The sequence below is a fragment of the Gobius niger genome, assembly GCF_951799975.1.
Source record: "Gobius niger genome assembly, chromosome: 2".
Taxonomy (NCBI): Eukaryota; Metazoa; Chordata; class Actinopteri; order Gobiiformes; family Gobiidae; genus Gobius; species Gobius niger.
In genome coordinates, this window is record NC_136853.1 from 28,007,886 (window position 1) to 28,018,278 (window position 10,393).

General features: G+C 38.5%; 1 protein-coding gene across 1 annotated transcript; it reads left to right on the top strand.

Annotated features, from left to right (window-relative positions):
- The first annotated feature begins 216 nt into the window (after positions 1–216).
- LOC306959771 (stromelysin-3-like) lies at positions 217–9,008 on the top strand. Its single transcript, XM_079551975.1, has 8 exons — positions 217–321; positions 2,506–2,789; positions 3,091–3,234; positions 6,288–6,421; positions 6,500–6,714; positions 6,788–6,992; positions 8,481–8,741; positions 8,834–9,008. The coding sequence occupies exons 1-8, from the start codon at positions 223–225 to the stop codon at positions 8,941–8,943; spliced, it is 1,452 nt and encodes a 483-aa protein (XP_079408101.1). The 5' UTR covers positions 217–222; the 3' UTR covers positions 8,944–9,008.
- Positions 9,009–10,393: the final 1,385 nt, after the last annotated feature.

Here is a 10,393-nt window from a genome sequence, read left to right on the forward strand (position 1 = left end):
CAGTTTGTTTGCATTTCACATGAGCATGGATTACAAAGGGTTAAGTGTCTGTGGCGTAGCAGCACTTTGTTTGGAAAGTGACATAAGGAGGTGCATTGAGACTCGGGAGTTCATTCATTTCCTTTGTGTTTTTGCCAGTGGATGCTGACTGTCTATCTGCAGATAGATGTACCTCACGCAACAGCATAACCTGTGGTAACTACCGCTACAGAAAACCACAGCATGATGCAAACGACTCTGTTATGCTGCAGTATCTTGCAATTACAACTTTTATTCTTTATTCACTCTTTGCCGCTGTTCGAACTGAAGTCCCAGCAACAGGTGAGTGCACGAGAGGAAGAGGCACGCGCTAGAAAAACTTATGTCAGAAAAGAATAGCGTAATAACATTTACGCAACTTAGCAATAACAGCATGTGCGTGTGTGTGAGTGTGTGCGTGTGTGTGAGTGAGTGAGTGTGTGCGTGTGTGTGTGCGCGCGCGCGCGTGTGTTTGTGCGCGTGTGTAACCAGCATAACATTACAGTTAATCTAATGCATGAACAGGTCAGTGAGTACACTTTCTAACTATGATAAAACGTCACTTTACTTTCGAGGAACCTTAAATAAGCTCAAATCAAAACAATACGATGCACAGTGAGAGGCAATCAGCTCCAGGGTTTTTTTTTGCCAGATGTGTATCGGATGTTACTGTCAACAACTTGAGTGAATCAAATTTGGCAGGCAGAAACAAGTTATCTGGCAACGGAGCAGGACAGAAACTTTGCTGATGAGGGAATATTACCTGAGTGAGGGAGACATGGGGCAGGCGCCTGCTAACGTTGCTCCATCACTGTTGTTTGTATCATTCAAAGGGGAAAAAAGCCTTGTCAAATGGGACACAACTATGGGAACCACTCTGCTATTCGTAATCCAAGATATTTAATGTCTTAATGTTTAATAAAGTATATCAAAATGAATTGCTGACAGTTTAATCTCCAAAGTATACTGTGAGCCTTGTGTTTTGTGGGATAAGGCCACCCATTGGAAAATACTTTATGGCAACAAAACAAAGTCATGATTTATGATGGTTTTAACTTGTGAATGTCAAACAGATGGATGTTTTTACACCATACGCTGTCACGAATAAACAGGATACAGGCCTGTAAATTTCTTATATGTATCTCCCTCACTGGACCTTTTTTATGTAGGCTATAGGCTACTCAGTAATTAGCTTGATAATGTCCCCTCAGCATCCACTGGTTATGGTGCAGACATCCTGATGTCATGCCCAAACAGGGAATTTCCAGACATCTGCTGACTGTGTCTAGCATTTTTACTGAAAAATTAGAAAAGACATGAGAAGAATTTGTTACTACTACCATGTGTTAATACCAGAGTTTAAAGGTTTAGGTGACTCAAAAACATGATCAAGGCCACAAATTAATACTTTTGATGATACATCAATGGTGCTTTGCGGACCACCTTGCTGATGCTTGGGCACGTATGTTTGAAAGGTAGACTGAGACAAGTTGCAACACGTTTGCTCGCGCTCCAGGATTCCCCATCAAAGACAAAGCTTTAGTTCAACACATGCATGTAGGAAAATTGTTGCTGACTTTCACTGTCACATATTTAGCTGGTTGTCAAATCAGCATAGCCTGTGGGAACAGTTTTTGCTGAAGCAATGGAATACCTTTGGCTATTTATTCAACGTGATATATCAAGTATAATCTAAGACATATTGTAGCTTGTAGGTTGTTTGCCTGAATGACACACTGTAAACATTATCCAGAGAGCGCTCCCCTGGCACACAGCTCGGTGTTGGCTCTTACTTCATAGATCTATATTGTTTCTGCTTTCTCACAGTAATTCTGTGCATACGAACTGCAGATGGTCTCAAAACAAGTATACTGTACATAAAGCTGATCAAATAACAGCATTAAAAAAAATATTATAATAATTGTTTGTGTTTTACAGGAATTTGATTTTGGAAAAATCAGGCTTGAAATATTTTGTCTTGTAATTATGTTTTTTTTTTTATTACGTATTGCATCTCATAATCTTTGCTTTTGAAGAATGAAAACAGTCCACTCGGCAACTTTGAACATGTGCATAACTAACAGCAATCATAGGCTACAGGAGGCACAGCTGACCATGTTTAAACAGTCACCTCAGCAAAATGCTATATGACCCACCCAACAGCACTAGACCTATAGACCAGGTATGGGACGCATCAAGTGTAGATGAAGAAACTTGATCCAATCTGTTTTTCTCATCCTTTGTAGCTCAAACATGCAGCAGTGACTCCTGTATATAAAACCTCTATTTGTTTTTGTGTACAACAATTTAATTGTAAATCGTTTGACACTGCGTCATGAAGGTACATTTACAAGAGGTTTGAACAAGATTCATGCTTGCTTTTTGTTTTATATTTGTGAATACAAATAGGAAAATGTCCTCAACTCGACGATTTAGGTTTCACTACGACGGTTGTATTGTTTATTGCTGTGCTCTGTTGTTTTTCAGGGATGGCCTCACAACCACAAAAATGTGGGTCAGAAAAAGAGGGAAAGGCATGAACAGACAACACTCCATGACAAACCGAGTTTGGTGTCATTAGTGTTTCCACCTAATGCCACAGAGTGGAAGCGGCCTCGCTGTGGAGTTCCAGATTATCCCACTTTGTTGAGGGTAGATCTGTCATATTACAGCATGAAGAAAAAAAAGAAGGAAGGACTGAGCAGGCAGCAGCGCAAAAAAAGATTTGCTTACTTTGGAGGACGCTGGGAAAAAACTGACCTCACATACAGGTAGAATATGAGCATATTTCAGCAACAACTACATGCAAAACACTCCTGATGCCACAAAGTAAGAGTACATTTATGTTACTAAACAAAGAGGCTCAAAACTGCATACCACTAAATGTTTACAGTAGTATGTAGGGTGTGATGGGACATTTACTTCTCGATCACACTAACACTAACCCGTGGGACATGAATGTATAGCTCATTAGAGCATTACTTATGTTTAGTACCAGTAACCTTTCACAAATCACTCTGAGATGTAAACATTATGCCTAAGTATGTTTTGACTTTGCACATGTTTGCGTAGGATTTTGCGTTTCCCTTGGCAAATGAGTGAGGCTAAAGTGCGTCATGTTTTGGACCAGGCCTTCAGAGTCTGGGGTGAAGCAACACCTCTGACTTTCACTGAAGTCATGTCGGAGAAGGCAGACATTGTCATTGACTTCAACAGGTAAGAGCATCAGCGCTTATTATTTCTATTGACTGTGTTCATGCCTGTGATTACAAAAACACTCCCGATAAGCAGTTTGTTGGAAATACATGAAATTTAATTTGATGATTATATGATATTAATATGTTTTATGTTTATGTGCCCATTTAGTAGGAGAGACTGGTGGGTCAGGACCATCTCTCTTATTTTGAGTCAAGGATTATGAAAAATGTTTGCTTTTATCATTCTTAACTAATAATTTCACCAATAATTGAGACATATTTAGCAGAATAATTTGATGAAATATTTGCAAACACTTGGAGTCTTTGAGGGAACACATTAAGTTGTTAAGTAAGTCTTATTGTCTCCAGGAAACAATAGACAATGGATTCAACCAGTGACTCATGGGTCGGACAAAAAATAACCAATAATACCATTTAAGTTTGGTACATTGAACTTCCCTTTGTTTCAGGGTTTTTGCAATAAAGACAGTTTAACTCAATGTTTTTAATCCTCCAGAAAATATTTGCGGCTGAAAAAAGCAACTTTTCCGAGTATCCCAGCGCTGAAATGTGCCCACGAAAAGACAGAGTGAGCAAACCTTTGCTGTCAGCCTAGTTGACACATCTTTTAATGTCGTTAAATCAATCTGTCAGGAGCGGTGAGCAGCCCTGGGATCCAAGTCCAGATCTGGAGCCTATTGTATATGTTTTGGGTTAATGGAGATACTGAACCAACCAGAGAAAACCCACCCAGGCTTGGCGAGATCATGCAATAAACTCCACACACACAGTAATGCCCACACAGTTTGAGAATCAAACTCGGGACTTTCTTGCTTTGAGGAAAGAGCTGTCCCAGTAAAAAAAGTAAGTGTACTAAAGTGTACTAAATAAAAGTGTAGTTAGTACAAGTGTACTTGAGATCAGCATACTTAAGCGTGCTATTATTGAAATGCTATTTTCATACTAAGTGTACTGATGATATATCATTAAGATGTATTTAAATACAGATTAGTGCACTTGACTGCTGTGTTGGTGCACCTTTAAGTTGCACTCAAGTGTGCTTAAGTGTAATTTTGTGCTATTTCTTTTATTACATTTGCAGTTTAGTAATTGTACGTTTCAAACATACTTTTACTACACTAAAATTGTGTAATAAATACATAAAAATAGTATGTAAAAATATTTTAAATTCAAGCATGTTCAAGTAATGAACATGTTTAAGAATAACTTAAGCGTAAGTGTGCTTTTGCGGAACACTTTTTTAATTCAAGTGTAAGTGATGATATATCATTACTTCATCTGAAGATTTTTGTGACTGCTATTTTGGCACATTTAACTTGAGTGCACTTAAGCACATTTGGCTGTGTTTAAGTACAGTAGTAGTATATTCCAAAGATATTTAAATGAAATTCAAAACCAAAACAATGAAAATAATACTTTTGAAATACGTTGATCCTGATCTTCACTTTGAAATCACACTGTTGTCCCGTCTCTTCTGAGAACAAGAGACTCCAGAGGGACGTCTGATCTGTTGAGCTCACACTTGTTCTGGTGTGAAACACACCAGAACAAGTTCAGTTTAGTCTGTTTTTATTACATGTATATTTTAGAAAGATGCGTTTGCAATACTTTTTCATATAGTGTACTTTAAAGGCATATTAATACTTTGTGCTTCAAGTGTAGAAGCTTGTAGTACATTCGATACTATGACACACATATTGTCCCAATCAAAAGTTTGAGACCACTTAAAGAATGGCAAAATTTGCATATGTGGATCTTAACGAGGTTCTAAGTAGAACTTTATTATGCAACAAGAAGAAACTGGAACCAACCATTAAACTGAAATAGGCTGTTGTGCAGCTGAGCAAAAGTTTAAGTTAGATGTGGACACAGAATCCACATTTTTGCACAGATTTAGCCTTTGAAAAGCCTGTGGTTTTGAACTTTTGATCAGCTGCACAACAGCCTATTTCAGTTTAATGGTTGGTTTCAAGTGGTCTTAAACTTTTAATCAGGACTGGACTAAATCAGTGAAAATATAATACATTACGTAAAAATGCAGCAACTTCTTGAGAAATTACTTGCATTACTGCAATGGACGTTTTTAGGAAGTGCATTTTTTAAATTTAATGAATTATAAGTATAATGAAAATGAATACCAAAAACATATTCAGCTCTAACACTTAAAGTGACACTGTTAATGCATTTATTGTCAGCACATTTGGATTGACCTTTGGGAGGTTAATTTTAGATTTAACTTTATTGTCCACCTCGGTGGAAACTTGTCTTTGGTTCACCATCACAGTCACAAAAACACAAAGTCGCAATAGACAGGACAGACAAAGACAATAAGTGAATGATCAGAACAATTAAAAACAATAGTGCTGCGTACTCCACTAGTGCTTATTCAGCAGGTTTATTGCATTAGGCACAAATGAGCCCTTGTGCACCTTCTTTGTAGCTAAAGGCTTCTCTGTATCGGCCACAGGGCATCAGACTATTTGAAAAAGTGTGATATCAGTGTGTGACTCAAAGTAGTTACTAGTATTTTTTTTCAGTCCTACATAAGATACATTTTTTAGAAAGCACATTTTAAATACAGCACTATAGCCTATATATTTATTATTATTGCACTAAAATTAATTATTATTATATAATACAATACAAGTAGTCATATGAAAAGTGTGCTTTTTGAAATAACATTTAACCAAAATTTTAAGACAAAGAACATAATTATGCTACTACAATGTTACAAAATAATACTTAAAAATGCAATGTATGACTAAAGCACTTAATGTAATAAAGGTGCATTATGAGTATGGCTCTTGGGGTAACCACTGAGCCACCATCATGACCTGTAGCATAAAAAGGTCTGAGCACGCGAGTCCCTCCTGAGCCCTCCTGTAGATGGCGTCACTGAGCTGAGCAAAAGACAGCCAGGTCAACTCTGTTCCATGTTGTGTTACCTGCTCAGCTGAAATAGCGATGTGGGTGTCTCCCTGTTCCCCTTGCTTACTTCACTTTGTTTTCCAAGTTTCATGATAAAGGTGACTGATTGGATTGTGTCTTCAGATACTGGCACGGTGATAGTTTACCCTTTGATGGTCCAGGGGGAATCCTCGCCCATGCCTTTTTCCCCAAAACACACAGAGAAGGAGAAGTTCATTTTGACTACGATGAGCACTGGACTGTGGGTAATGATGTTGGTAAGTTTTTTTATGAAAAACTTCCCATTGTGTCTGCTGAAACTGAAATGAGTTATTACTGTTCTTTCACAATGTTAGGCACAGATCTGCTGCAGGTGGCAGCACACGAGTTTGGCCATGTCCTGGGACTACAACATTCCCTTGAGCCAGATGCTATTATGTGCCCCTTTTACAGTGATTCGTACCCTCTGCAGCTCAGCGAAGACGACAAAAATGGGATTCAGTATTTGTATGGCCCCCCAAGGCATTCAGCACCTGACGTTGCAGAGACCAACGAGATTGACGTAGGAATGGTAAAGCAATAAGACGAGACAGACTTTACCACTGATTTATTTGAAGACTAACAGTCCACTGTGCATGTCTCAGCCTGATGCCTGCAGAACCAACTTTGATGCTGTGTCTAGAATCAGGGGAGAGCTCTTCTTCTTTAAGTCCCAGTATGTCTGGCGCATTCGTGATGGGCGACTTGAGGCGGGTTACCCAGCATTGGCGTCCCGTCACTGGAGAGGTCTCCCTGACTACGTCGATGCAGTTTATGAGGATCGCTCTGGCAACATTTGGTTCTTCCAAGGTTTGTGGTCCAAATATTATTCACATAGTAAGTCACTTGTTGCAAGAAAAGCAGGTTTAGGATTTTCAGGTTTCAGGAGCTCCTGCAGTGCCTCTGTTGACCCCAGACCCCCCTTTGAAAACCTCTGCTCTAGCTTTCCACATAAGGTGAATTGAATGAGCCTGCGTGTCTGCACAGGAAAGTGGTGAGAGGCACTCAAAGAAAAATGTGTGAAAAGTTATAATTTCACAAACGAAAAAAGGTCCAGGTTTCAAGAAATGTGTCAAGTAAATGTTTTAATGCTGCAATTTGACACCAGAATGATGAAATACTAAACTAATGCAAGAATTATGTTTGTGAGAGCTCTAAATTCCAGAGTTTGCGGAATAATTGACTGGATTATTCAGTTTGCAGAGGAAAGCCATTGTCATTTAATATTTCTGGCCAATAATATTGACATTTCAGTTCGATCGCGACCTCTAAAATGTGCCTACACACTTCACGTGGATCGGGTGATTACTGTATACTCAATGTGAACCATGTGTGGTAAAATACTGCTTGTGGCGGCAGGTGCGGAAGGGCGATTTGAACAATGCACTATCGCGTCATCTGTTCAGGTGAACGCGAGAGTGGAGTCACACATTCAGAAAGACATCATCTGAATTTTAGAGCAACATAACCACCTCTACTACATCATAAAGACACAAGTGAAACACAAGTGAAAGGAAAAGCTTGATGACAACGCAGCCAGATCAGAGGAATTATTATTTATTTATTGGTTTATTTGGTAAGGACAGTGCTTGTTAATGAACACACCACATTGATTGTAACCATGGGCTATGTTCCCACTCGCACTCTCAAACACACTCTCATTCATCCTGGCCTGTTGTATATGTTTTAGACACAGGGGAAACCGGAGTACTAATAGTATGGCCTCACTCCTGTATCTGAATCTGCATCCTACATCTGAGGACATCTTCCACCTCTGACTAAAACAGTTTGGTACAAAGATTATAGGATGATGATTAAAAGAACTATATGATAATAGTTCTCTTGACAATATCTTTCCCTTTCTGCTACAGACTATAGCCATGGCTGCTCTGGGTAAGCTGCCAAACTGTGCCATTGGCATCTGCGGCCACAACCGAGCACTCACTCACTCACTCACACACGTCCCGCATTCATACATGTAAGTCAAGTGCCTTGCCCAAGGACACGGCAGCATCATGCACTTGTGAGAGGAGGGATTCAAGACGGCGACCTTTCTGTCATAAGAACCAGCTTTCACTCTGGGCCACTGTCGTTATTCAAATGGATCTATTATTATATTATTGGCTGAATTTATTTAGATTTATATGGATTTATTTATTGGCCGGTAAATCGTTGCTATGTTATTGGCTCTGAGTGATTACATTATTGGCCGTTATTATGTTATCAGTTCCTCCAGCGCAGCAGCAGTGAGGCGTGTACGTACCTTAATGATGTGCTTCCTGATGTTCCTCATCACAGGTGACAGCTACTGGGTGTTCGATGCTGAGAGGAGGATAACTGGGCCAGACTCCGTGTGGCGGCTGGGTTTGCCTGTATCAGACATCCAAGCAGCTTTAAAATGGGAAGTGGACAACGCACTTAAGGTCTTCCTCTTCAAGTCTTTATCTTACTGGTCCTTTAGTCCTCTGGAGAATCGAGTTGACAGTATCCACCCACAGACCATGCCTGAATGGAGTGGCATACCCAAACATATAGATGCTGCATTTCAAGACAGATATGGTAAGGAAAGCAGAGAGATGTTTGCATGTTTCAATTTAACTGACTGAAAAAGGTAAACGGTTCTTTTTTCTTTTTTTTCTTTTTTTTTTTAGGCTATGCCAATTTCCTGAGTGGGATGCAGTACTGGAAGTTTGACCCAGTGGAATTGAAGGTATTAGATGGCTACCCTCGCAATATTGGAAGGGATTTCTTTGGCTGCTAATCCTAGAACAAAGTTTTATATTCTATGTATCGATCATTATCAAAAACATTTAATTATTGACCAATTACATCCCTTCCAGGTGAAACTCGAAAGATTTTAATATTGTTTGAATATTGTTAAAAACATTTGTATAGCCTTTATTCATTATAATTTTGATTTTTATGGCTCAGCTTGTAAAAAACCCAAATTAAAAATCTCATAAAATTAGAATATTTTGAAAATGTACTGCAAGCCATAATCATCAAAATTATAACAAAGGCCTGACGTGTGTCACTCATTACTTTGCATGTAATGAGTCTATATCATATATTACTGTCACATTTTAAGTTTTGGCAACTTTTGGCAAAAGCTTACCGAATCTTGCTTCTTTTAACGCATAGACCAGGACACACTGAAATGTACTCACTGATGACAAAACATTTAAGACACATAAGAAGGAAACTATATGTTTATATATGCACGTACTGTCCATGTACAGGCGTATATAAATATGGCAAAGATGGTGCTATATGGGTCAGTATCAGACGGCAGCAATAACCTGTTACCACTCCATATTTAAGAATGCACAGTACAATGTAAGTATTCTAAACCTGATCCTATACATCAGAAGACTATGTAAACTTATTTCCTATGTTTGATTATGGTTATGTATCTACATCCTAAACTATGTGTTGATTATGGTTGTGTATATCTTAATTGTACCATAATGAGCTGGTCTCAGAGAACAAACCGGAATGTAAAAGAACGGCAGTTGTAAAGTTTGTAAATACGTTGAAAGGGGTAGGCATAAATAAGCATTGTTTGCTTCAGTCTACTCTCTTTTGGGCATTATTGTGTTTCTTTTTCTTTTCTAACAACTTGGAACTTGGAATTGCTCAAATAAAAACTAAACTAAGTTGAATTACAGAAATTAACTTTTGAACAATATTCTAAGTTTCTGAGTTTCATTTGTACTTATGTCATTCTGTTTGTAAAAATGTCTCGGGCACCATCCAAATGTTTTATAAGAAATCATTGCGTGGTTTGTTTTGAGTGAGTCTGATTGTGTGAAACATTGCCAATGAGCCTCAGGTGGAGCGCTTTTTTGATATATGTATGGAGTGACTTTTGTTTCAAAAACAGTCACACAAATTATTCCATCTGTAACCGAGCAATAAGTGTGCCTGCATTCAGATGTGTCTATAATCTTTAATAGATATATAATAATAGGTGCACATGTGAAACAAGATTTGTCCATGCATAGATGAGATCTGTATTAGATTTGTGTGTGGGTAAAAAGATCACGTTGTAAAGTCATGTCAACTAAAATGTCCTACTTACAGTTAGAGGATAACATTACCATTGTTATTTCTCTAACACTTACAGTGCTCTACTAACACACACGTTGTTTGACACAGTCCTGCCATGTCATAACATGGCAAGAGCCAGATTGACATTACAATGTTAACGA

Bases quoted from the DNA above. Each gene is read 5' to 3' on its own strand.
- LOC306959771 (XM_079551975.1), top strand. From the start codon at position 223: ATGATGCAAACGACTCTGTTATGCTGCAGTATCTTGCAATTACAACTT. The intron at 6,422-6,499 runs GTAAGTTTTTTT...TCACAATGTTAG, and splicing joins GACTGTGGGTAATGATGTTG to GCACAGATCTGCTGCAGGTG. The intron at 8,742-8,833 runs GTAAGGAAAGCA...TTTTTTTTTTAG, and splicing joins TGCATTTCAAGACAGATATG to GCTATGCCAATTTCCTGAGT.